The sequence below is a fragment of the Varroa jacobsoni genome, unplaced genomic scaffold (genome assembly GCF_002532875.2).
Source record: "Varroa jacobsoni isolate VJ856 unplaced genomic scaffold, vjacob_1.0 scaffold_1114, whole genome shotgun sequence".
Classification (NCBI taxonomy): Eukaryota; Metazoa; Arthropoda; class Arachnida; order Mesostigmata; family Varroidae; genus Varroa; species Varroa jacobsoni.
Window position 1 is genome coordinate 65,305 of NW_019214016.1, and position 27,913 is coordinate 93,217.

At 41.2% G+C, this 27,913-nt stretch overlaps 2 protein-coding genes across 4 annotated transcripts in view; one reads left to right on the forward strand and one right to left on the reverse strand.

Annotated features, from left to right (window-relative positions):
- LOC111266775 (fibroblast growth factor receptor 2) overlaps positions 1–9,293 on the forward strand; it is a 35,920-nt gene extending 26,627 nt beyond the window's left edge. The window contains exons 3-8 of the mRNA XM_022844530.2: positions 2,232–2,453; positions 3,739–3,862; positions 4,267–4,433; positions 4,605–5,710; positions 6,186–6,326; positions 6,909–9,293. Of these exons, the coding sequence (XP_022700265.1) occupies positions 2,232–2,453; positions 3,739–3,862; positions 4,267–4,433; positions 4,605–5,710; positions 6,186–6,326; positions 6,909–7,209 (2,061 nt within the window). The 3' untranslated portion in view covers positions 7,210–9,293. The remainder of the gene's footprint in view (positions 1–2,231; positions 2,454–3,738; positions 3,863–4,266; positions 4,434–4,604; positions 5,711–6,185; positions 6,327–6,908) is intronic.
- A 625-nt stretch (positions 9,294–9,918) lies between these two features.
- Positions 9,919–20,334, reverse strand: Gad1 (glutamate decarboxylase). 3 transcript variants are annotated; one of them, XM_022844535.2, is made up of 8 exons: positions 20,043–20,334; positions 17,332–17,659; positions 16,573–16,795; positions 14,658–14,909; positions 14,419–14,562; positions 13,773–13,972; positions 13,119–13,263; positions 9,919–12,890 (listed from the first exon to the last, which is right to left on the reverse strand). In XM_022844535.2, the coding sequence occupies exons 1-8, from the start codon at positions 20,074–20,076 to the stop codon at positions 12,717–12,719; spliced, it is 1,500 nt and encodes a 499-aa protein (XP_022700270.1). In that variant the 5' UTR covers positions 20,077–20,334; the 3' UTR covers positions 9,919–12,716. The 3 variants fall into 3 exon arrangements, with proteins under 3 accessions (XP_022700270.1, XP_022700269.1, XP_086827181.1); XM_022844534.2 differs by lacking the exon at positions 20,043–20,334 and adding an exon at positions 18,632–18,823; XM_086971055.1 differs by lacking the exon at positions 20,043–20,334 and adding an exon at positions 18,500–18,609.
- Positions 20,335–27,913: the final 7,579 nt, after the last annotated feature.

The following is a 27,913-nucleotide window of genomic DNA, read 5'->3' on the forward strand; positions in this document are numbered from 1 at the left end:
CTACTCACGCGACGATTTGATCAAAGGCATCTTTTGTTCGTCAAAATGATAGCTGTTGTGCCATATCCGCGCGCCGCTGCTGGACGTTCTGGCTGTACCCCTCATATTCGAAGACGTTTCTTATTCGTTCATGCGTTGTTTTGACACCAACATGTCAACGAGCGTTGCTGACGAAGTCCATAAAGCATTTTCTTGTGATGCCTCTACAGAAATTCTCTAAAATCGATTTGTAAATGCAACGAATTGTTGAGGTGACATGCTCCCAATATAACAATTTGTGTAATGATAATAGTTGTTATTATTATTATTAGCGTGCAACAAGCCGCTAGAAAGTAATTCTACTAAAAATTTCGATTTTATTTGAAGAAACATAGTGGCATCTCGTTCACAAGTAAAAGCAAAGATTTTAATCAAGGGAATTCTCCATACCTCGAAGGTACAACGGGCGATGTTTACGGCATGTAACATACGGGCCGAAGGTAGTTCATTCGTACTTGAACTGTTCATACCCCTCGAGTAACCTAGAAAGAGAAGTCTTTTCTCTCTAAAAGCATGCCTGGCAATAGAAAGTTTATAGCTTTAGGAGCTGTGGAACTTTGGATGTATAAGCGTCGAATTGCCCATAGCCACTGTTTTCCATCTAAATCTTGCCGGGTGGTGTTCTAATGGACCGGACCCACATCTGAGAGGTAGCTCACCAGAAATTCGAGCTTTACAGCGTGCGCCACGCTTCCCTTGTCCAGGAATCATGTTCCTGGCTACAAGGGCCGAACAAAGAAAGCCTATGAGAGACAGAACCCGACGTTTTCCAAGTCGCCTGCAAGAGGTTTCGGGTGTCCATTTGGCGGAGAATCTCTGAATGGAAAAACTTGGAGTCGGCTTTGTGGAAAGCGAGTTGAAATTGAAGTATGGAGACGCTCGAGAGTTTGACTGTCAGCGGTTTCCTGGTTGAAGGTGAAGAGCGACCACAAGGTTTAACGCCAAAGCCAGGTGTAGTCGGGGGGTAGAAGGCGTTATGGGTCGATGGCGTGTCGCGTGGAGGGAACATATTCGCTCGTATTTTTAGAACAGAGGCGGCTTACAAGACCCAGCTAGGTTAGTCAGGTTCGAAGTCTCAAGTTTCTCTTACTGACTACGTCCCGGAGAACCAAATTTACTAGACAGAAAAAAGTAAACGTTTGTGTTGTTATATGTTAAATCCAGCTGACGACATTAGATACATATCTATAAATGTTTTTTCCTCACACAAATTATGTAGTGTTCGTGTGTTGTTGACGAGATTCGAAGCATCGGCGTCTGGTCGACACATATAAGGTATATGTAAGGTTTCATTTAAATTTGATCGTTATTCGACTTGTTAAGTCCATCTACACCTCTTCGTTGGGCTAAGACTATGACGAGGGTTACGATTAAACAGGTATCTGCTTGTCTGTTCGATATTTTTAGCCCTTTCCTAATTCTCGCTCGTCTCTCTGTGTATCCAGCAGTTTTTACGTCATGAAGATGTACGTTTTTCTGAGTAGCCTTGAAGTAACAGTATTGTTAGTTTTCTCTGTTACCTTTCTTAGCATCTCAGACCTTAGGGAGGTTGCAAGAATTTCATATAATGTACGAGTGTATACAAACTGTGTTTAGCCTAATATCTACTGTGTTCCTTAGAGGTGCGTACATCTTACAGTATCCAATCGCTTTGCTCCTGAAACTTCTATTCGTCTGTGCCCGCACTTTTTAAGCGTTATGTATTGCTCGGTTATATCGTCTCGCGACAGATGCTAAACAGGCAAAGATCTTTATGTAAAACAGACGACAAGATAGCGTTAGTGACGATTTCTTGACATGCGCTGCTCCACATGCAGACGCACTAAATATTTGGACGCTAAAAGGACTATGCAGGAAATTGTGCAGTCAAAGCACATGTGGAAGCTATATCTTAGATAAAGATCTGCTCTGCTAATGAGATCCGAGCGCGTGCGCTGAAAAACTGAATCGGCAAATGCCACTTCATAGGCAAATGTCTCATTGTTCGATGTTGCTCTGTTGAGCTGTCTGCTTTTCCAGGCTGGGTAGTGTTTATCTTATGTAGAAAAATTCGAACCCGAACCTATTTTGATTCTGACAGGTAGACGTGTAGTAAATAACAGGACTTCGGTATTTGATCCTGCTGTGGCACTATAACAGATCGGTTTAATCACATTATATAGTTCTAATAATTTCCGCTGTTTCGATTTCAGGCAATGGTGTTGATCATGTGGTTGATCAACGTCGTGGCAATGAGTTCGCTGGTAGCGACTGCTGAAATTTCCCCGACGCCACGGTTTATCCGCAGGATGAGTCAGTTGAAAGTTGTAGCTATTGGAGAAACCGTCAGCCTCAATTGTAGTGCAAAAAGGGCGACGAATTACACATGGACCAAAGACGGTGATTCCGAGTTGACAAGATATTTTGGCACGAAGGTAAATGGCTTCGAGCGATGCGTTGACTCAGATTTGACCGCCTTAATGGTGGCGAACAAGCAGGTATTCCTTCTCCAGTCATCGGTACCTAAAGTCGTGTCAAGCTGATTTGCATATAGGGCTATTACTTCCAGTGAATGTAATAGTATAAACTTTAAGGTAGCACAACGCTGTACTGCTATATCATATATATATATGTAATAGTGCTGAACGATGATGATGATGATTAATGATGGTTCAGCGCCGTCACTGTTGAGCCAATCGAATGGCAAAACTGGATTGTTGCTTCCGGAACATGTGCGCCATCAATGTCATCTTGTCAGCACTCGTAGTCATGGAGGTGGCAGGCTGCTGGAAACAAATACAGAGGCAGGAAAAGCTAAGCCACCGGGCACAGTGATTTGGTATCACCTGGATAAGCAGACCAAGAGAGAATGAACAGCCCGTTGAGTGTATTCTATAAAGCTGTCTTCTTTTGCTATCGACTGTCATTTCTTTAGACTCTTCTTTTTAAAAAACAGCTTATACGACGCAAGCAAAAGCAACGAGTGTGCCAGTCTGGTGCCTGAGCGTTAGGAGGCAATAGTACTAGGCCGACTGTAGATTACTTTTTTCTTACCCCCCTCTCGACGAGAGGATCATCATCGCGAAGTCCGTACCTGAAGCTGTTACTTATCGGCCACATTTTCCATCCTGAAAACTGCCCGACAACAAATCAAGATGAGGACGCAGATGATTGTTGTTATACACTTCTTGTATCTAGCGTAAAAATAGAAACTTGAAAAGTAGAGGGAGATGGCTTAACTATGAATGTCTGCCAGCAAGAGCTGTGGGTGCGCTAATTCACGTACCGCATCATAGGGATTGTTCACCTGGATGCGATGCGCCAAAACGGAAATAGCCATATCAAACGGCCAAATAGGACTTGCATATAACATAAAAAAATAAGCTCTGCGTTCTCACACTGCGATGATGCACGATAGATCTGCATAGAAAATGTGTTCAAGTGTTCAGGGATATTCGTCATCGCCGACGATCCGTTCGTGATCTGCAGTTCAGGCTAAAGAAGTTTCTTTTAAATTGATAGGACACAGTAAGGCTTAGACAATGACAGTGTGATTGCCATATAGTCCTCCTGAGCACTTAAATGGAATCCGTGTATAGACACCTATATGAATACTCTTACTGCTAGAAGTATCCAGTAGACATGTATTGCTGGTTGTTTTTGTTACTAAGAAAATACAGCACACTGTATTGTATTGTGTACATATTAAAATCATTTCAGATACACGTCGATGGGCCGATTCTGTCGATGAAAAAGATTACCAAGCACGACGAAGGAAATTACACCTGCTTGGCATCAAACGAATTCGGATCCGTCAGCCACACCTTTGAGGTCGAAGTCAGCGGTAAGAGGAGTATATTTGCGGTTTCATTGGGTAGTATATCTCCATAATAATCTCCGTTCAAACTAACGGGCTAAGGCGATTTTATTGAGTTTCCTTATTATCGACAACACGTGCTTTAAGAGCGATTGCTTGAGCAGTGACCTAAAGCATTGAATTTTCGGATATTACGGCATCTCCTCTGATCCATTTCCAGTTTATCCAGTTCAGTAGTAAACGTAGTATAGAGAACTGAAACTTCTCAATTTCTTCCACAGATTCAGCTATTCTTAATCGCGCTATTATAACCTTCTGCAGTTTAGATCGTAATCCGCTGCAGTAGGAGTGCAGGATTCAAGAGTCTAATGTGGTTGAGGTGATCTTTAGATATCCAAAATCTGATGTTACTGAACAAATGTCTTTTACAGATCTTTCCAACGCCAGTCCAATGATTTATCCCGGATATTTAGCTAACAAGACGGTGTATACAGGCGAGAATGCGACTTTCCAATGCGATGTGCTATCAGCACTTACTCCTTATGTTGTATGGGTGAAGTTTGATGACCCTGAAAGCCCAGATCACACCATTCTCTCGGTACGTTCAATCAGTTCAATTGTTTGTCGTTTTAAACCATGTTTTTTTCAATCTATGACAATTTTGGCGGTCTGTCGGCGTTGACATGTTTTATCTAAAGGTAGAGATAATAATAATAATGGTTATTATTGTTAGTATTGTGTTTAACGTATCATATGTGAATTCTTACAGCGCTCAGGAAATTTGACTCTGTCAAATGTGAGCGAGGCACACGAAGGCGAGTACGCGTGTCTTGCAGGAAATAGCGCAGGTACGACCTTCCAAAAGGTCTATCTCCGAGTTCTACCAGGCCCAAGACCTGTCCCACTTCCATTTGAGCAAAATTACTGGTATTTCATTACTTTTTTCGTTGCGGTTTCGTCAGTTGCGATTTTGCTGTCTCTGCTCGTATTCAAATGTTGTAGGAGCAAAAGCAAGAAAAGTGATAAGATACCGATGCAGCTGCTTGGAAATCAGCAGATCTACGTTGTAAAGAAACGAATCACGCTTGAGTATGTGAATAAAGGCATTGACGACTCGTCTTCACTTTCGCCTCAAGTGAAGATCACGCACCAGCCTACGTATATCGCCATGTCCGATAAGCAGCAATCGTTCTCTGAGTACGATCTGCCCCTCGACCAGAAATGGGAATTTCCTAGGGAGCGACTTGTTCTTGGTGAAATTCTTGGTGAAGGAGCGTTTGGCCAGGTTGTCAAAGGCGAAGCGTACGGAATACGGCCAGGCGATAAAACAACTGGGGCAACCGTCGTCGCAGTGAAGATGCTCAAGGAAGGCCACACCGATCTTGATATGGTGGATCTCGTGTCGGAAATGGAAGTACTGAAGACAATTGGTCAACATATCAACATTATCAATTTGCTTGGCTGCTGCACACAAGATGGACCGCTGTACGTAATCGTCGAGTACGCGTCACATGGTAATCTTCGAGACTATTTAAGAAATCATAGACGGAGCGCTGGTTATCTTCAGCCGATTGTTGGAGGTGAAGAGCTTGTGCAGAAAACGCTCACCCTCAAAGATTTGAGCTCGTTCGCGTATCAGATTGCAAGCGGCATGGAGTACCTTGCCTCGAAGAACTGCATTCACAGGGATTTGGCTGCTCGTAACGTTCTCGTCGTTGACGATGTGAAGTCGATTTGCAAAATAGCTGACTTTGGACTCGCTCGTGATTTGCATGATTACGGTTACTACCGTAAAACTACAAATGGACGACTGCCGGTTAAATGGATGGCACCAGAAGCTTTGTTTGACCAGGTGTACACATCGATGAGCGACGTGTAAGTAGATTATATATGCTTTAGATATCTGCGTAAGTCCGTCTAATCAACTATTAACTACGAATTATTTAAATTACTGTGTCTTTGACATAAAGCTAGTTGACTGCATTTATGCAGACGTGACGGGATCAATAATTTGTGAAGATATATTTCCTATTAGGCATTAGAGTTGATTGAAATTACCGCTTCTTCACCAGGCTTCACAAAATCAAAGTTGCTGGCTCTTAGTTTGGCATTTGCTGTATTCAGCCAAAGTAATACTTTCGTTCAGCACTCGATAAAATCATAGTATCCGCCGTCATATGCTCTTCATGCCGATTAGAAGATTCTTAAGGAAAGGTCGATTAAGAGAGACAGTAATGGTAGCATCGCTTCAGTAAAACCATAGGTATACAAAGCGATACATCGCTTAACCTGCTGCTTCACTTTCTTTTTCTTCACTTCATGCGAATCTCTAATCCAACAAAATCATTAGATGGTCATTTGGTATTCTGCTCTGGGAAATTATGACTCTGGGAGGAACTCCGTATCCGGCCATGGCCAGTGTCAACAATCTCTTCGATCTCCTAAAGGCTGGCAAGCGCATGGAACAACCGAAAAATTGCTCCAATGAAATGTACGTACTTTTTTTCCGTTTAGAATCGCAGACTTCTTCGAAGGCGTGTATGGTCACAACGTATAGAGATAGGACGGTCGTCATGCCGGTTTTTCATTACACCCCTTTTGGGGCTGTAAATGCCTCAGGCTAGCCTAAGTAAATGAAAAAAATATCACTGTTGTAATTTTTTTGTGAGCCCTTCAATGATTTAACTAGAAGTATCGAAAATCAGGTGTTGAAATAGAAAGCGAGCATCGCGGCTTGATCGCAACGCTGTTCACAAATGACAGACACATACATACCGTAGAGTTTCCATTGCTGCGCGATAAATCCACCGACATACTCTATGCTTTGTACAACGCGCAATTACCAGCCTGACTACCTTCGTTGAAATAAACGTTTCCACTTGTGTAATCTAGCCCTTATTCGTCCTAGTGAATGATACGTTACTCTTATTGGATAGTGGATGATGATATTTGTATTGGATGAGGCCGCAGCTACTTACTGGGTGACTAGTGCAAGGGTTATCGTTACTCTTACCGATACTTACGTGGCTCTTTTTTCTTCTTATGGTTCAATACATATGGCATTCATTTGCAGGTACGTGATTATGCGGAAGTGTTGGTGTGATAACCCCTACGAACGGCCCTCGTTCACAACACTCAGGGCTTGGCTGGATCGTCAGCTAAGCGTCTGCAGTGAATTGGATTACGTGGAGCTCGGCAACGGTGTTCCGACGCCTGATACTCCCCCAACATCCCAGGAAATTGAGACAGAAGATGCGGCAGAATCGATGGAGCAGCCGGAAGCTACGCCGTTCATCGTTGATAAACTAATCCTGCGCTCTCAACAGTACCCGACCGCATTTGAGCAACGCGAATATTTTATGAGGTGTTCATAAAATTGCAAAAAAAAAAACGAAAGAATTAACGGAGCGTTGGTTCACACGTGTAGCTGGCATAGCTTCAATCTCAGGCTCAACCGTTACCAGCGGCGCGGAAATCATCAAATGTTTTGTTAACTTCCAGTTAAAGTAGAACGTACAGAAATGATACTTACTCGACTGTCGTTTGTTAGAGACAAGTTCACCATCGATACGAAAGGCTTTTTCAGTGAGATGAATTAGCCATCTGAATAGAGCAGTTTGGAAATTTCCAACTACGATTTCAATGGATTATTTTCACAGCTTTGCTTAAAGCAATTTTGTCTAATCTAATTAATTATGTGAACTAGTACACTGATAAGTATCCAAGTTACTTTCTAGGGAAACTGAAGAGCCATGAAGCCAGTTTCACCTTACGATCGTTTCAGACACGTTCGCTTACCATGCCAGTGTTGGTCTCTTTCCTATCTTGTCATCTGAATCTGAGATCCGATTACGTCTGAGCAGCTTTATTTAAACAGGTGTCTTTTGCACCCTAGGTAAGTATGAAGAGTTTTCAAACGCGTAAATTTAATTAAGCGTAAGCTGGGATAATAGGCTAACAGCATAACGAGGCCAGACTGCGCCAGCAATAATTGGGTGCTAGACAAATAAACCGCCGTAGGAACTTCATGCGATTTGCCATACACACGCTCTCGTTGTCTGCAAAGGGAATACTTTTTAAAAAAAGGGCGGACAATGAAATGAATCTTTAATAGCGACGCTTGAGGTCGCTTTGATATCTAAACTGTGTTTTTTTTTTTGTGTAAAATAATGTACATAATCGAGCGCAGAATCAAACATAGTAGAATAGAAAACCTAATTTATACAGTTATGTACATATTGTAATATCATACTATCTGTGAAGTTTACTAATATTCGGTAAAGTTTTAAAATCATTAATAATCAACCATTGTGTTTACTGCTTGTTGTATTGTCGGCTTCAATTGGACAACAGCGGAGGGAAAATAATATGCCGGATCTACTGATATATAGACCACGAGGAAGCATAGGCGCTTTGCGCCAAATATTATTCATCTCTTGCCATTTTATCTTAACTTATTACAGCTAGATAAACCTCTATAATGTTATCAATACTGTGTTCTATTTATTCGCTGCTACGGGATTATAGTTGTTCCTTAACTACGAAACCTAAATTAGGTTCAAATGGAATCTTTCTCCCAGTGTTTCATTCAAATGTATGCGCATATTTACTCCGTTTGCCAAGAGGACAGTATAAGCCACCAGGTTCGCAACCTTAAGCCGGCAAAAAACACAATTTTGTCCGAACATTTTTTTTTTATGGTAATAACCGTTTGTGCACAGGCTGGTAGAATATAGGAAAGGCCACTTTGTAGCCCCAATATCACGACGTGACAACACGTTCATACGGCGATCGTTGAAAAGTGGATACTCCTAATCCTGTCACATTACTTAGCGTTCCTTGGCTTCCTTCCATAAATTAAACGTCTCAACGAACTAAGCTAGTAAAACGTAATGCACAGAAGAGCTCAAAGCTTCTAAGCTAGGCTGGGGCGCTATTTTAATAAAGCAACCATGTGTGCCATAGGATAGGACAGTACATAGAAATAGATGAAACAAAAAAGGCTCCACTTTTTTATTTTATCTCGTTCTCTGATTTCTTTAAGCGAGCAATAAGAGAACTATCAATTAAGTAGGTGAGCTAAACGATCTTCAACGCGGAACTATCAGCGTGCAGTGGTGCGGCAGCTGAATGCGCACGGTTACCGTTGCATTAGTAGGGCTCGAAGGCCACGATGAACTAAGAGTACGAACAATGTTGTTACAATATAGATAATATTGAGTGAAGGAAGGCTGTCTTATTTATTGTCGGATCGGACAAACGACAAGGACCCTGTCGTTCGTTGTCCTAACCTGTATATATAACTGTAGTACATCTTTAATGTTATGTTATTATAAGTAGCAAACAATCATATAAATAATGATCGACGTCATGAAGTGGTTTTGTATAATTATATGATGATTATTACTGTTATAATCATCTTTGCGTTTTAATAAAGTAGAATTTATATCAAACTATATTCATGCGTACTTGTATTAGTTTCGTGCTCTATTTCTGTGCATGTACATGCTAACGATATGTGCACGCTACTATATAGTTTTATCAATCGAATAGGATGATATCGCAGATCGTTTATGTGTAATGGTTTGTGTTGTATGAATCGATCATGTCGCAACAGAGGTCGACTTGTTCCTTTACTAGCTGGTCTCGTGACCAGAGATTTCTAAAAAGCTTCAAACTGAACTTCAGATGCATGGTATTAAGAGTGTCAATTTAGCTTTCTGCTTCTTCTCACCGTTGTGATTTTGCAATCATGGTTCGCCCTTCCGAGCGGAGTCCATCTTAGTGCAAAGCTGGGCATTTTCAAACGGGCTTGCCAAATGGCCATAAACGAAAATTGGGTAGCTGGGAAACAATAAGGCCTAAGCTATGCAGTTGCGAATTCGCTAGGACTTTTCTCATTTATTTCGTCGCTGATCGATACATACATCAGTCTATTTGTTCATAAAACCCTAACTAATATTACTGCCTCGAAAGTGGCGTTTTTGCCTAGCACACTTCATCGTTGAATTGAACTGAAACTGAACATTCATAAACTTCTGGAAGGAAAATATAGATTAGGACCAAAGCAAGATTTCAGGCCATTTGATGTTTGCTGTCGACGTTAATTTTTATTGTAACATTCAACGATCGTGGACATATCTGTTGTTGTTAAGATGTCGATCAGCTCGGATCTCTCGTATTGTTATCCTTCTTTTCGTATCCTTTGTTTTTCGTCCTCCTTTGTGGTAATCGGCTTACGTACTTTCATTCAATCTGTATATCCATAACCCTACAGCCTATAGCCCTACCTTGCTTTATAGCATATCCATTACTCTCGTTGCCGCAGTTTACTCCATAGGCTCTGACCGGTGTTATATATATATATATATATATAGTATATGCATGTTTATTTTTGGCTGGGCACGGCCTGAACTTAGTTCAACCGTACAACAGAGGACGTACTTAACAGAACACGTCCTATAACGTTTGCTAGTTACAAAAATATATCAGGTATGGTCAACAAACAGCGGAATTAAATAAGTTAAAAAAACTCCATTCATAACGTTGTTATCATTAATTAGTCTCATTAATGTAATTATCGTAGTCATTAACAGACAACGCGATAAGGTCTATGAACACAACAACCGATTGTTAAGCACGATGCGGACCGTGTTTTCTCAGGTTTAAACACCGAAAATTTTTCGTTCTTAGTTTTTTAAGGCTTAGCATAGCTGCATCAATATGATTAAATTATAAAACTTCACAGTTACTTAGTTTGATGTGAAATTTAGAAGATATTAGGCATTGTTATGATAACCTCCAATATGTTATATATAGATATATTACTTTCGCATCGCATAACGTTCGGGTCCTGCATAAACGGTATTATGAAATCACCGCTGTGCGACCGCAGCACGGAACGCCTCAACGGATCGTGCGAAAATTCACGCTAGAATTGATCGAAAATTTCCGGTGTTTAACTATTTTTCACAAGTCGTCCTTAGTATCATCATTACTACAACTCGTCATTTTCTAATGTCATTTTTTTAGTAGTGTTTTTAACATGTTTTATATGATAGTTATGTGCGTGTATGAGATCGTGCATGATGTGTGAATGCGTCGGCAACGTAAGTTAACGTCCGCTTAAGTTATTCCCAAATGCACGTCCCTATGCGTATTCACCTTCATATATGCGCGTCAGGAGTTATTTTTTGTCAGGTGACAACTAAGTTCTATAGTACGTCTTCTGTCATTTTTTTCCCACTCTTTTTATTGTTAGTCTAATAACGACTTCATATTATTGAAGTAGTTCGTTATTTGTATGATGCCATAATGTTTGGCTGACGAATTTCGATTGATAATCTGAAAATTATAGTTACATCGGGAGCATCATTTGCTTGTATAGGTGACTACGTTTGTCAATCGTCATCACCCGGCGGATAATGAGTAACTCTGACCTCAACAAGCAGAGTTTATTAGTCAGGGAGGCTTGCTCTCCACATACTTAGTTTCGCTTAACAGGTAGATTTTTTTACTACGCCTCTTCGCAACTAGTTTTGCCAGAACGGCCTACTTATATCGAATGACAATATTTCGACAGTAGGAAGCCTATTTCATTTGTAATGATACGTTCTTTCATAGCCCCAGAGTTCGAAGAGCCCCGGTTGGTCCCACATGGAGGCTGATTGTGTGATTCGAAAGGTGGATGATGCGCGGCAAGAGACGACAGCTTTCGGGTGCGACAGCGTTCCTCTATAATAATTACTGTATAGTTCACTGTTAATCCGCTTTTACCGAAAATTTCTATCCATAAACAACTAAACCGATTTATCGGTGCCGTCCTACGAGTTTTCCGTGTGAAAATCTGTGTGTTTCAGCTCTGGATTTTTGTATGGCATATTGCAGTTGAAAACTTCAATTTGCCACTTTTCCAGTAATTCGGACGCTGCGACATGCCCCATAAGACATTAAGTAAGATGAGATTTTCCACAACGTCGTTTTTATTAACCGAATAACTTCGGCAACTAAATGACGATCAGCACCAAAGTTGTGGCCCTGCTTCTATACAAACTATCCGTTTGCGGCTGTCAGAAATACTCTGACGCCCCGTGAAGTGCGCAGCTTGGCGCTGTTGAAAGACAGGCGGTGTCGGAGATGGGATGTGGCGCGCTGGGCGTCTGCCACTGAAGAATCTCGAGCGTCAAGCTTCTATCGACTACGCTCCGATTGGTCTAAAATCTCTAAAGCCCCTCGGGTCTGCTATAGTGGTTCTTTTTGTTTTCATTTCCTCGTTCGTTCGGTCACTTCATTCACCCTTTTGTTTCTCTTTGTCACAGCCTTCTGGCCATTTGTAATCCAGTTTCATTTCGGAGCTACAACTATTCTTACGACTCGGTACTAAGCGAAACGGGCTATAGCCGCCACCGCTGTCTGCATTGCCGCACACTTCACACCATTCTCTTTTTCTCTAATATAATAATAAAGAATCGGTACCGTATTATTTATTCAACCATTATATTTAAGCTCTTTGTGAATTTTGCTATTAAAAAAATTTGCATCTGCTTTGTAGGTAACCAACCGAACCTCATGTCTCTTTCTGCGTAGTCTACGAATGATAGGTTAAATTTGGAACTGGAACTCAGATTAGGAGTTTTCTTCACACCGCCAATTCCGAATTACCGCGTGCAGCATCCACAACACGAAACAGCAGCGTGCGTGCATCACTTCTGACGACAGAGATCCCAATACCCATACGTTTCAAACCTCAACGTTTTTGAGCTTATCGGAACTAAACTGTTAAGGGGATTCTTTCTCCTTCCATACGCATAGTCACAACAGCACGAAGCACGCGCGATAACTCCGGGTCACCAGCGTGTAAATTCCCCGGGAAACAACTAGTTTAGAGGTCGTTGCCAAGACGGTCCATTTCGGCCAGCAGGAAGTCAATATCATCTTTTGTAACGGCGGAATTTGAGACAATGTTTCGGAAGAAATTCGGCAACTCTCTCAGGGGTTGATATGTGATCATTAGGGTTCCTGTATTCATCATACGGGCCTTCAGCTGGGCAGTTATCTGTAATTAACATTTGCAGCACAGTCAAGTATCGCAATAGCATGGAACTGACGTCTGTGAACAGCTAGTTTCGCAAGGAGTGTAAGGTTAATAGGAAAAGGGTTTCGTATTGCCTAGCCATAACTCAAGACGGATAGGTACTACGACCATATATTTTAACTTGGTTGTATTGTCTCGTAGGTGTTAATATTGTGTGATAAAAAATAAAAAATCAAAAATTAAGCCTACCCTTCCGAGTTCGGCAATTCGCTCTTTGCTCTGGGGTTGGTCCCTTAACCTTTGGGGAATATACCAGAACAGCACGTTAACCATCTCAGGCTCTTGAATCAGGTGGAACTTTTCCGGCATTTCTTTAATACGCTTCACCAGATACCTGCAATCAGATTTCAGTATTGCCAATCATCGAGTTATCATTAGTTAGTGATCATTTCAATGCTCATACTCAACCGGCTAAATCCCATCTACGCCGTTCCCACGCATTAAGAGGTTCATTGATGACCTACGTTGTGTAACCTGGAAACCATTTGTAACAAATAGTCTCAGTAATAGCCAAAAACTTACGCCGAAAATACAGCTTTCCTTCATTGAATTAATTAGTGAAGCTTAGTAAACAATTCCACTTCCACAACTGCGAAAACCTTGGGAACACCTCTGTTATGAAGCAAAGCTCCAAATGCTTCGCGGCATAATTTCGAAAAAAAAATAAATAAATGAGCAAAGAGACAGTACCGTTAGGAGACCCCATTAAGAAAGTGAACAACTACACAAATACGTTTCACATATTGATATTGAAGAGGCATTGAAAAGCACGAAAAATTTCCTCTTAAATGAAACACATTGATCTTAAATTTAAAAAAAATGAATTACTGTCGTCCTACTTACTGGGAAATATCGAACAGTTGATCAATGTGAGCTTCAAAGCCTTCGGTGCCTTTAGCGCGCCACATAAGCCATAATTTAAAGATGTCATTGCGACGTCCACATTGCGGCACTTTATCACCCGTATCAAACGACACGTCGTAGTGCTTATCTTGTTGGAACAGGTATTCTGCGCACATCTGATTACAGCCCAGTAAGATACCCTGTAATAACGAAAACTCGGCGTCAATACAAATCAAGTGAGCAACCAGATAGGCTAGCTATAAACACTAGTGTCACATGTGGCTGTTGCGAATCAATTTATCTACCTAGAGGATATCTCCGCTCTGAATAGATGAAGGCGCAGTTTTTTAAACAAGATGGCGCAACCCATTGTGGTATCTACTTACGTTTGTCATAAAAGGGGGGCCATGGTGGCGATACAAAATTTTTTTGTTTAAACACGCATGCACTACTGCTTCTCTACAACTGGTTACACTAAGATATGTCGATTTTTGTACTTCGTGGGCACTGAATCAGAGAAAAGATCGACTACTACTACAATGAACTAATAGGTATTCAAGCTCCAGCGCTACTATTTACAACTTCGTTTCCCTTTATTCAAGCAACGAATCTAACATTCAACGAAAAAGAACTACCAGTTACTCACGTCTTGGCGGAAGTGGATCGTTGAACACTGCAGGTGAGTGCCCATTAGCTTGTGAGGATTCCAAGTGACAGAGTTGGCTCGCTCTACCCCAGCCATCAAATGGCGATGCTTTTTCGATAGGAGGACACCCCCTCCCCACGCAGCCTGGGCCATTAATAACGCAAATTTCACATTTATGTAAGACCAAACTGACGCTACCTCGAAAAATCGTCAAGTATGTATGTATACAACTTACTTACATCGATATGTAGCCACATGCCGTATTTCTGGCAAAGATCGGCGATTGGATTGATTGGATCGAAGGCACCGACGACAGTCGTTCCGCATGTGCAATTAACGAAAAACGGGACGTGTCCTTTCGCCTTTGTAGCCAGAACAGCCTCTTCGAGCTTGTCAACTCGCATGCGACCCATTGAATCCGTGCCAATTTGAATAACGTTATCCGTGCCCAGGCCGCACGACGCTGCCGCACCCATTGCAGAATAGTGACTCTGGGAAACGATGCAACGAATGAAAGTCAGAACACGATGCCAGCTGCTCGTTCGCCGTATCACCTCCGTAACTGTGGCAATCCGACACGCACCTCTGCACTAGCGCCAAGTCTGACAAGATCGTATATAACTTGAATGCGACTACATACATCGATTGCATAAAAATTATATACAGTAAAGCTGAATGGATAGTTGTAATGAATGGATGAATACGCGTACTGAGTAAGCTATAATGAAAAAACAACATTTAACTAAACGGGATGATGAATTAATCCTATAGTGTTCGTCGATTACTCCACCGATGGCGCTAGTCAGCGGGGCTAAGGTATCATGGATTTACAATGATTATACCGACACTGGCTTCCGTTCACAATGCAACAACGACAGCATGAACAGCGTCCACGGTTAATATCTTAGCTGAATTCGAGTAAAAATACGTGACTAGCTTAAAAAGCATACTCGAAAAAGCTTTATGGCGTATTACCAAAACAAAGCAAAAGCGAAACTAGCGATCAATAGAAAGATTCGCATCAAATAAGTCTAAAACTAGAAAAAAAAAACGGCCCAAGAAAAGATCCGATGGGAAAACCATCTATAATTACTAACAAATACTTGGAGGCTCTTCGTACCGAAGTGCCGTGATGCGACTATTACTGATCGCATAATATGGGATAACTGGGGAACAAAACCATTTACCACTAGTATGATCTATGTAATAATCTTAGCCTTCGCACATTGTTTGGTGAAAACCACCGTGGATTCTATTAGGCCTTCTATAACGAAAATAGGTTTCGACGGTTTTTCTTGCAGACTAGATAGAGGCCAGTAAAACTTTCCAGTCTCCAACTAGAGACTCATCGATGTATTGCCTGGCATAAATAAACACGAGATCCAAACAGCACTCTAAGAACGACGAACGTCTTTTCTGCCTTTTATACCCTGCGTCGTACGTCTATAAGGCACAGAGATTGATGTATCTAACCCAGTTGCATCGAATGGGCGAAGCTATTTTACAAAAGATATGGGTGAATGAAGTTACGACAACGCCTGATCACAAATAGTAAGGACCACTAAGGCTACCCTGCGAAAGTGGAAGGTTCTTTTGCATCCACCACATTCTATAGACTTTCCGCCGACGGTTTCTCGCCTTTTTTGATCACTAGGGAATAAAATTTCACAATAGAAATTTAGAAATGTCCGTATGGACGCCGGCTAGATGACTAAATCAGACCTGAACATTTTTAGCAAAAAGCGATAGACTGGTTGAGATCTGGGATAAGGTCGTATAGCGAATACATAGTAAATTTTGGCCAAGCTGCGTTCTTTGTTAGGTGTCATTACTGTTTGGACATACCCAAAGTCGAAAACAACATAGCCAAATTGCAACAAAAGTGACAAAAATAATACTTTTGAATACGACGACCTGTATTTGTTTACACCCACAAGCGAAGTCATCCGTCAACCTCATCAGTCAAGTGAAACTATCGAATAGGGGTCAATGTAATTTGGAAGTAAAATACATAGACCAATGAAACTATAACTAACGAAATTTTAGAGCATAGTGTAACCGTTGGGACTGTCCTACTTCCACTTATCGTAGATCAAATAGGGCAATCGAACTGTTTGGTACGCCGCAATCCACCCGAGAGCTTCGTAAACTCACATCTACTGAAGTATACATGACGAGTTGGGGAAGTGCCTTCAGACCAAGCTTCTTGTAGTTCGGGAACATCTTGTGACGTGCTCCCATAACGGCATACATGTTGGAGATCGAACCCCCGGGTGCAAGGATTGAGTCCCCGTGAACAAATCCGAGATACTCGCGCATCTTCTTGAGTACAACATTCTCCATCAAGATGAAAACGGGTGCAATTTCATACGTGAACCTAATAACATTGAATCGATTAATGGATATCTACAATCGTTATCGTTTTCATTCGTTTACGCAACACAGATAATCCTTTCTTGTGAACTGATTCGTTTAACATTTGGGTAAAAAAAATGTTAGGGGTTGGCCGGTCTTTTTCTGGAACCGAAGTGTTATTAAGCATTAGTCCGAAGACAAAGCTTTATATATATATATATATATATATATATACACTATAAATTTTCATTTTTTAAATATGAAGAAGAAAAGCATGTGTTGTTTTCTAGCAAATTACACATACCTTTAGTTAGATATTGAGTTCATGGCATGCACACCAACGGGATGTATAATGATCTGGTCGATCTAAATCAAATCGATTAAAGCAAAGCGAAATAGGCCGCAAAAAGCACGGAAAAGCGTCTAACGTCAAAAAAGTAGAATGTAGCATAATGGTGCACTAGCATTTTACTCGTGTGTGGCAGTCCGCACATTTGAGTACTACGTATCTCGAATACTGGTACCAGAAACTAGAACTAATGGAAGCTTCAGGCTCACATGTTCGTGTTGGCAACAGATGTGAGCCACTCGCCCGCAAGTGACACTATGTCGAGTCCTGATGAGAGCTGATTGAAGAAGTGTGGGTGACCAGTCTTCACCTGCCATTTAAGCGTAGAACGACAATCCTTAAGGAGATCTCCAAGCGGTAGGCCCTTGTCAGGCAAATTGAGGTCAAGGATCTGCTCGAGTTCCTCGGGCATCTTAAAATCTAAAATTTTTGACGTTCGGTCATTCTCCTCGTCGACGTAGTCGAGTAAAATACTAACGACTTTCAATAGAAAGGCGCGAGTCTCTGCCTTCCCGTTAATGTTGTACGGGTAAAGATCTGTAATCATAGTCAAATTATTGCGCAAGCCATTTCAAATTAATGCTGTGAGAATACGTCTAACTGGACCTTCAGAAATAGGTACTTACCATGCGCGTGCAGAAAAATGCCTCACGTTACCCACAAACAAGATACTAACTATACTCAGACCGACCCGATTCGCAAGAACACACTATATTCTAATTACCACTAACAGCGTATCAGTCCACTCGAGCTGGCTAATTATACGTTCGAGTTAAAAGTCTAAACCGATATATAGCCTTTTACTTTAAATTATTGGCTTTCTTTATTTAGTCATATACAATAACTCGCAAGCTAGGATCTTTTTTGTCCAGACCGCGCATCAGACCGACGTCGTTATGTGCTGAGGTTACCTAACAACAGGAAATCTATTTTCAACGATAACGAAACAGTGAACACCAAGAGCGTAACTTCTCCTCCAGAGACATTCCCTCGTTCAGTGGACCAGACAACGTACACTTACCACTAGCTGGGAAACAAACATTCTGCTAAATAGCGTGGGATGGGACGATCTCTATCAACCAAGGTCGCAATTTCAGCGTTAATAATAAATCAGCGTTTCTTTGCCACTGTGATTTTTGTGTAAAAACTTTAGTTCTATTATGGGCTAAATGATGATGTCCTCAAGCCCTTTTATCAAGCAACACGTCACCGTAGCAGAAAAACTTATCATCCCGTTATTCTTGATGAACATCGGTCAAAATACGTAAATCAATGTAGCGCGTCGTCGCCGTACGCCGAAACCCGAACTAATTTCCTAGTCGCCGGATGAGCACAGTTCGAAGCGAACGACTTCGCTATACTTTTTTTACTACTCACATTAGGTCTTCAGCTGAAGGCTTTTGTTTATACGGGACAGTTTCTCACAGGCTAGCCGATGCTGTCCAGCTGTTGAGACTACGAGTTGATCTAAAGATTACTAGACGTTCACAAGGAAAACTTCGTACCGACCTTTATAAGAAAGCTTCTCAACGACTACGGTGCCTTCTTTAGAAGAACACATTATCGTAAGCTATCGCGGGCTACTTCGAGGCAATTTTGTTTACGATCAATTTTGCATTCGCCTTTTCCAATTTCGCCTCTTCGGTCAACAACCTCACCAGATATCAGATATTACAAATCTGCTTCGTTTTAATATTACGGTAGTGTATGATATAGACATCGTGCGTGTGGGGTATAAACACGCGCGTGTGAATATCTTTCAAATTATTTTGATTAAACTCATAAGCTATTCAAACTTGTTCAAGTTGCACTTACTAACTAACTTATGTAAGGAAGAATTTAGCCAACGTGCATCGTAGTCTTGATTTGCATAATTGGCCCTAGTCATTTTAAGACCAAAAACAGCAGAACTTTATTTGTATTGCACCGAAACGCCGAGTACTGCCGCTAATACCGGTACCGCTAGTTTCATGCCACGGGCCAAATAATAGGTCTAGTTTCAACGAAACAATAACTGACAATACGCTAACTGCAATGGTCGGTTTCGGATTGGCTACAAATACTCGTGATCACAATGTGTCGCAAGACAAAATAACGTATGTCATTTCAGATTACCAGTCTTATAATTTTCGCAATAATGGTACGCCGTTTACAGCGAAAAAAAAGCTGCCCTATACCTAGGTAGAAGGCTTATGCTTCGCCTCGTTATCGGCGGACGCGGTTCGGTCTTTCAATACATTCATTTCAGGCATGTGTTGCACGCAATAAACTGCTTACCATCGATGCTCTATTATATAAGCGATACTAATCATATACGTATATATATATATACACATACACACACATATATATTTTTTTTTTCCTTTTTTTAGCGTTTACGTTAATTAAGAAATTACCAAAACTGGCAATAGTCTATCATATATATATACATAATGGCAGTCTTGATTATTTGTAAATTGGTATTATTTCTTGTTTTCCTCTTTTTGACATAGGTCATCGCTTTCCGGCTTGTTTATGTAATCATCTGCCTCCTGTAGCCTTCCTTTAATAACTTAGAAGTGTCTAATGTAGAATGTGCATCGACCCGTTGATCACCTCTAAACTCAATTCGTAGCCGTGAATTGTTTTGAAGAAGAGCTCACGACGGCGAACGTTACGAAACCCTCGCTCTTCTCAGTTTAATCTATTCTGATGTGACGAAACGTAGAGGCGTTTTTTGTATGTCCTGTGGGAATCTTTACCGAAGTAACCACTGCAAATGCCCCGCGTTTAATCGATTTTCGAGTTCCATAACCTAGGGGCCACCTGTTTACACAGCGTTTTCGATAAATAGAGAACAGCTGATCTTTGTTAAGCGCGAATAAGAGAGCTTTCAAAGCAGGCACTGAAAACCCATAGGTTAAAATATCTATACACTGACCTTTAAAACCGAGATTCTCAACGTTTTCCGCCATGACGAATCAACAAGGGCTGTTTGGAGGCGCGATCTCCTTGAGGCGCTGTCGAATCTGTTTGCGGCGTCTTCCTCCCTGGCAAAGGCCGAAGCGCGACTAGCAGCGGAAGCTGGAGGACGCTGGCTGCTACGCGTAGTCAATACCTTCGCGGGAGCTGAGCCGCGAGGGGTTTGCTTCGCCGAGAGGACCCTTTCCGTCGTCCACTAAAAGAGAACGGTGATAAGTCCACGTACGCCACTCGTCAAAACTGGATTAGTACGTCCTTCTTTGGAAGCGTGCTCCACACCCAGCGCCAAAACACTTTATCTTACCATCAGGTTCAAGCACGCATTATGAATAAAGTATAGCTTTAATTGTCTGGTGTTCCTTCGAAAGGCGTATGCCAGTCGATGAAAGCCTGTAAGGTCATACTTCGCTTAACAACGGACACGAATTTGACTAAGATACATTAACGCAAGTCAAGACAACGAAAGTGTTTTTCATCAATTTCTAGATAAAGAGAACGTCAATAGGGAGAGAGTGCTTTCCAGCGAAGTAGGACAGCGAAGCAAGACGCGCTTCGCCGAGAGAAGAGTCACCGCTCGGAGGAGTCTGATTCAGTCGTTAACTGTGGTGGTGAGAGCGAAGCTCTGGCACATGAAGATCCAGCATAGATGCGCCTATATTCGTGGCCGTACCTGACTTGCAATGGGCTCGATTGAAGCTTAGGAATCCTGGCTACTGAGGCATTGTCTACGGCGGAGCGCAAAGCGGAGCTGGCAAGCACTTAGCTGCTTGCTAGACCACTCTGCAGGTTCTCAGCTGAGCAGTAGCTTCTGTCCCGTTTCGAGTTAGACATTTACCCGCTGCCGGTTGAACAACCCGTCTTGAAAGCCCTTGCTTATAGACAGGAAGGAAGGAAGGAAGGCAGACAGGCAGGTACTGTGAATCGTATGGTGCACCGTGAAGCTTTACAGCGAAAAGCCGCGGAGTCCTCCGGCAAGGCTACTTTGCTTCCAATTAAAATCCGACGAAATAGCCGAGAGAACCAGGCCGCAGTTGGCGGCAGAGAGGTACACAGGCGGGCGGGCGGGCGGGCTGGCGGCCGAACGAGGGAACGAACGAGCACGTTGAAGCCAAAAATAAAAAACAAACGGCATAATCCGATGACAGTTACTCCTAACGGGGTAGCTGGATGGTACCTGTTGTTTGGTGGCCGTTCGTATGCTTACCAGACACACGGGTAAGCGGCAGCTATAGATGTTAAGCTACTGTCGTCATCGCGGCACCGCGACATTCACTCAGACGTTCTCCAAGACGTCAACCCAGAAAATTAACGACTGCCCTTTGAGAATTAAAAATAGCTGGAAATCGTGAGCTCACTGTATACCAATAAGAAACCCGGCTTCCGACCCACTGTTTTTTTGAGTGTGCAGCGGAATCTAGGGTATGCGCAAATATCAGTTGGTAGCTTGGCTCATTGAATCATTGGTTCATGGAGATAAGTGGATCCACCGAAAGAATTGCACATTAGCTGCAGGTCTATCGCGTCGACATGATGTTTTCGTTTAGAGCTAAAAAAGAACCGGCAAAACATAAAATTAGAAAAGGACAAATCCATCAGCACATAAAAGGCTTTTCCATGACGCTTTCATTCGATGGGGAGGAAGCGGTTTTTTTCTAAACGATATACTCTAGGGTAAATTCGACCCACGAGACGTCCGTTTACGAAACTATGTCAAGGCCATCTTTTTCGCAGAAAGGAAAAATAACCATGATAGGGCCCGTTCTTTATATTCATCGTCTATTGTATACAGAAACAGATATAGACGTTGTATGAACTGACCAGTGCGTTAATAACGCGTGTTTCTAATATTCGGTAACATTTGTTCCGGTTCCTTTTAGATAAATTCATATATTCAAATTTGTAAAAAAGAACGTGCATTTAGGCAATACGTTTGGATGTGCTCCAAGTCCCACCTACGATCTCTTAGTAGACACGAGGTTATTAGAAAATCTGTTAATTTAGCCATTATTTATGAAAATGTACCTCTTTACATTAATATAAAAGTAAACTTAAGGATATAAGTAAGAATCGTTGTATACGAAGTATGCCTATCAGGATATTTAATAAAAGAGATTAATTGGTATCGTTTTTTGTACCGACATACGGTATGTTATCACGCTTATATGCCTATACGCCTTCGTTTATATGGACGTATCTTATTGACAAGTTCGGCAAATGTCAAACGCATGTGTTGTACAGAAGAAACCTAGTTGGAAAATAGTTATCATAAATTGCTCTATTCCAGCAAGACCTTTTGATAAGATCGCGTTGACACGACTCAAAAGCGGAGGCCCACCGCACTTAGGGATCGTACGTGAAAAACGTTGTATTCTTGGATTTCTATTAACAAGTCAAGCTATGACACGTATCTATATACCTATTACCTAGGCAAACCTATGTATAATACATTCAGTTACTTGTTTCATTTGACACGGTTCTTTCGATACTGTATCTATCTGGTTTTTGGGGGAACCAAGATTGTTGTGATGAATTGGTTACCATCAACTTCAGATTCAAGTATCCCGTAACACAAAACCGTCACGATCCGCTTACAGATCTAGTTCTTAAAAAAATTCAAGGGTCAAAAAGGCTTACTTTACCGTCGATTATAGACCCAAATTTGCGGATTATATTTGATGTTATTTACAAGAACGTACTTCCCATTGTACTATTTTTCCCCAAGCTTGATCGAAGTTCCTAATCTGAAATGTCATTCATTCGTGTGCCTTTGTCTAATAGATTTTTTCGGCGATAACACCGCCGCCCCTACTTCAAACAACTCAACGTTTTGCAGCGTTCTGCAACACCTCAAAACCTTAGCTTGAAGAGCATAGATACGAATATATGCGGTACTCTCATCAGGCTACTAAGGTCGCGTGCAAAACTCATGCATCAATGAAAATATATCTGGGCACATAAATAAAAGAAAAGCTTAGCAAGATTTACCGAAGTTGAGAGTGTAGAGGCAAGAAAAATCGCAAGCGCCATGATCACTTTTTGGCACAGCGGCGTTTGAAGATAGTCTTCTAGAATATTTTTTTAGAAATCATATAGCAAATAGATATTTTCCGAGTTATTTATTTGTTCGAATGATACATTATCACTGATTTTATTGTCCTCTTGTACAGTTACTGAAAAATGGCGCCTTTTGAGCACTACGACATTACGCTGCAAATATCAACAAAGTCAACGATCAAAAAATCGAAATCGATTTTGCTTTAGTCGATTGTTAGCCATATGGAAAAAATATTTATTGAAAAACAAGCAGTATATAGCAATATTCGGCGTAAATTCTAATAAAATTTTATAGTTTGGTTTAATTTCCAGTAATAAAGTGTTTCTACGATCCGTAGAGACGTCGGCTAGGGAAATCTATCGGCCTATACGGCTTCGCAAAAGTAATCCCAATAAGGTCATCTACCCTCATACCACCGCCAACTATCAAATGCTGTTCCGCGGCTAAACAGGGCATCGTATATAATTCCTAGGGCGGCGTTCTTGGACTTCAGCAAGCTAATTCTAATAGGTACAGAGGAATATCTCTATCTATAGGGATTGGTGATTACGCGGGAGGGACATAAGTACGGGCGTGTGGTATATGGGTATCTTCATAATGCATTGGACCTGGATAGTTGCTGTAAGTGATCGGAGTCAAATTGTGAGTAAGTTAATACAGCCCAAAAAAAGTTGCTTGATGTTGTTGTTGTGATGACCGATGATCGTGTACACAAAGTTCCTCCATGCACTTGATAACCTCCAAATTCGTTGAGGCTGCTGTTATTACTAGTGTAGTCGCGACTATGGGAACCCCTATCCTAGGCGCTCCGGCGGCACTTCTAAATGCCTCGCCGCTCGGGGAGTATCTATCTGTTCTATACGCTTTTTAGTAAACAAAGGGATGGTCAAAATAAGCACTTCTTGGCACTTATTGACAACGACAGGTTGGCATAAAGTATTTTGCCACTATCCGCTTGAGTAGTGTCTTTGAATTGAGCAGCATGATCGTTCCTTGCGTTATTTGGATATTTACACAGGAAAAGACTGCATCCCTATTGCCAGATGGGTATTGCCAGGAAACAGTGATGCCATCTCCCATCTTTCCAAGCTTGTTTAATGGTTGAGTAGATTACTCTGTTAGAAAAAGTACTCACTTTACAAATGTCGTAGACAATGGCATATATATATATAACGTATATATAGATACGTAGATATATATATACGTCATTACACAAAAGACATGTATATACATGACTTTCCTTTGGCAATAATAAAGCTACGAACGGTGTAGTGCCATTTTATCGGCGCCAGACTACCCAAGCTGGACTACATGTCGAGTCTACGAGTCGTGGACTACGAAAAATACAATATAAGTTGAAAATGTACTTTTATGGCTAGACGGTCTATCGGAGGTAATATGAGGGGGGGTCGGTGTTGGCGTCACTGGAACGCGCAGATTTATCAGTAATATATGTGTTAAATTTATTGAGTGCTTTATATCGAGGGTGGTAGAACGTCTTGAGGATGAGAAAATTCGCCGAAAAAAAAAATTCGTTAAATTCTACAATTTGATTACGAGGAGAGCATAAATGATGATAGCAAATGAATCACGGATGATGATGATGTGTTTAATGGGGATTGGAAGAAAATGGAGCGCTATGACTTGATGCCACCTGGCAAAACGGCCGAGTCAGACCTCTACCGTCGAGATAAACTAATAGGATCAGCACAAGTGATTATAAAAAATCGGCCTTAGTGGCGTCTATATAATTTAAGTAGAGATATGCAAAAATCACTTATCACAAGATTTCGTCACCTAGAAATCACAGAAACTTTGCAGTGATAGGATTATGATGCGACTCGAAAAATGGCAGAACGTGATGAATCAAAATAGTGCACATATATATATATATATATTTAGTACTATTCTAAAATGGAAAAAGCATTTACTCCAGTTTTGGCTCAAAAACGGTCAACAATTCTTACGGTGTTATTACGGTTATTACAATTAATACGGTGCCTTTAATGGAAACATGACTTGTGTTAGGAATCATTTAGAGTAGGATGGTTCTTTCCAGTCACTCCAAGTAAATCAAACGCCCATAAAAAAATCAACGAGTCCCGAAATCGGTATGTTGATGCTGCGACGTATTGTTTGTCAAGTAAGGGCATATGAGTCGTTGGATTTCGAGGCCGTCGGACGAGTGCCTGAGAAAAACCGTACGCCCTTAGAAGCCGGATGCAATAATTCGTTGCCTAGCAAGTTCGTACGTACTGCTTTCATGTAGCCCGTTCGGTACCATTCCTCGAAGGCACACATACTATAGTAGCTTGATCATCGGAATGGATCTGCAGCGATATTAATCTAATGTTCAATGTCAGCAAACGAATATACCGTAACATTGAATTCTAATGATATTTAGATGTGTCAGCTGACCAGGTCTTGCGGTTTACAATTAGGGAACCGTTAGTGTATGAGCTGCTTCGAAGTATTTTATTTTTATGTGAAATGAGCAGTACCTTCGCCACTTGTGCCACTATCTACGGAGGGCAAATATGTCGTCATTGCTTACATAAGGTTCACTTTTTTGTCAGGTGTTATTTTTTTGAAGTAAACGGAACTTCAGTAACGAAACTGTACAGGTTTGAGGGCGGTGAAATACGTTAGCAGCGCCGACCTTTGTCAACGCTGCTGCTCCTCTGATTAATTGATAATGTCGTGCTTATATTATCGTTGGCTACAAACGCCAAGCTTCGTTTTTATATTCATACAGTTAGTCACCGGCTGATGATGCGTCGCGTGTCCACGCCAAGCGCTCCCTGTTTTGTCCGCCATTTCGCTACTCACGTAAACATTTACATGCCGGAGCGGCGGGAAGTACTGCGAAACATGTACAAATCTGTCCGCACGTCCCAGTCGAAAATTTCGTGGGAAGCTAGCAACTAACGACAAGCAACGAAAAAGCATTTGTGCGTAAATTTACGAGGCAAAACTTATGTTCCTAGCTGTTCTACGAGCGATGCTTTACTGTTGAGGCATTACTAAATAACCAGGAATCTTGACTTTTCTTTCATCCCAAACATATCTAGCTGGAACGCTAAAAAAGTTCTACAACGCGAGAATACGAGATGATATGGCAAGGAATGACACTACCTTCCAAATGTTATTATATGAGAAATCTGGTAATATTTAATTCCCCAATTTGGAAGTTTACAACAACACGATAAACGATTTTTATTCCATGTAAACGGTAAGTTACACTGGGTTGCGACCAGAGCATAATTATCGGCTGATAATCATACACGCCTCTAAATTACCGAAAATCTAATTACAAATATCTTCATAAAAAGCGAATTGCAAAAAAAAAATGTTCGTTTAATTAGTCTCAAAGGTGGCACCCTAATATCGTCGCCTCTACGAGATGGCCGTCCATTTTGGCCTTCCTCATTACCAAATCAGATTTTATTCGTATTTTCCGTTAAAATCTGATTCATAGATCAAATTGAATACTTGCAAAAATGGGGCTTGAGCCGCAATCCAGTAGATTTTTAGCTGGATTTTTTCGGTAACTATTAAATGGAAGATATTAAGCCTTTCCATTTATTATGGATACCAAACCCCACACAAACCTTACTCTCGTTAAAAATCATTGCGAAATACATACTATCTCCAGCTCACAGTTCTGATTGTTCATGAGAAAACACGAAGCAAGGGCTCAATAGGTATACGTTAGTCTTATAGCCTAAAAAAATGGTGTGAAACTGACGTCTAAAAAACGTACTTCACAGCCGCCAGAGGTGAAGTATAATGCTCTACCTTGAAAATGTCTCACAAAAGCCGTATCGTAAAGCCGGTTTGTCTTTTACAGATTTTCGGCTAACACTTAAGTAACGTTTGTTATAAAAAATGCGAAAATTCCATAGTGAACTATAGTTTTCATTCGGAATTATTTCCCTACTTGTAGCGTAATCAATCGAATTGAACGGGAACTGCATCGAAACAAGAAGAAAACGGCACTTCAGTACTTGTTGATATCTTAGCATTATCACGTACCCCCCTCCCTCCGTTACCTGCCCGGTCTAGCAATCCTGTAAAGGCCTTCATCGAACACTTCTGCAGATACAACGATAATTGAAAACCATGTAATAGTAGCGTAAAAAACTAGTGAAAGTAAAAGATAAGTCAAATAGTTCAAAGAGATCATTATTCTCGGTTAAATTTCCCAATGTAACGTGCAATCGAAGCTTCTCTTGCTTGACCACGCTAGTACAAAACGGGTCGAGATATATAACAATGGCCGATCATTTAAGAATCAATTTACTCAATATCTTGACAAATAGTTTATTACGTTCAAATGGGCCGATAATAAATGCCCTAATTATTAAAAAATTATTGCGCAAAACCTGTTATCTACTTCGCGGTTGATATGGCACCTGTTATTATTTTTTCTGTCGTTAACAACAGCCAAAAACGGTGATTCAATCATACAGTGAAAAATTTCGTTTGCATGATGCTTAGCCCTCAGAGCCATATTTACGGTTCTTCTCGTTGCATGGCTTATATAATTCGTTTTGACTTTTAACGCAAAAACCCTTTGGCGTCACGCTCACAGCGTGGGAAGAAAGATCTTAGTCGAAGGGTCCCATTCGAACGTTTACGCTGTAAGACGCAACGCTATGCGTAGATACAGAAGCGAATATTACGATTGCTTCCGGTAGAACTACTGCAGCCAGCCTTATACAATATAAACTTTCTACCATATACTAAAGCTGTCGATGATTCAGTATACGTAA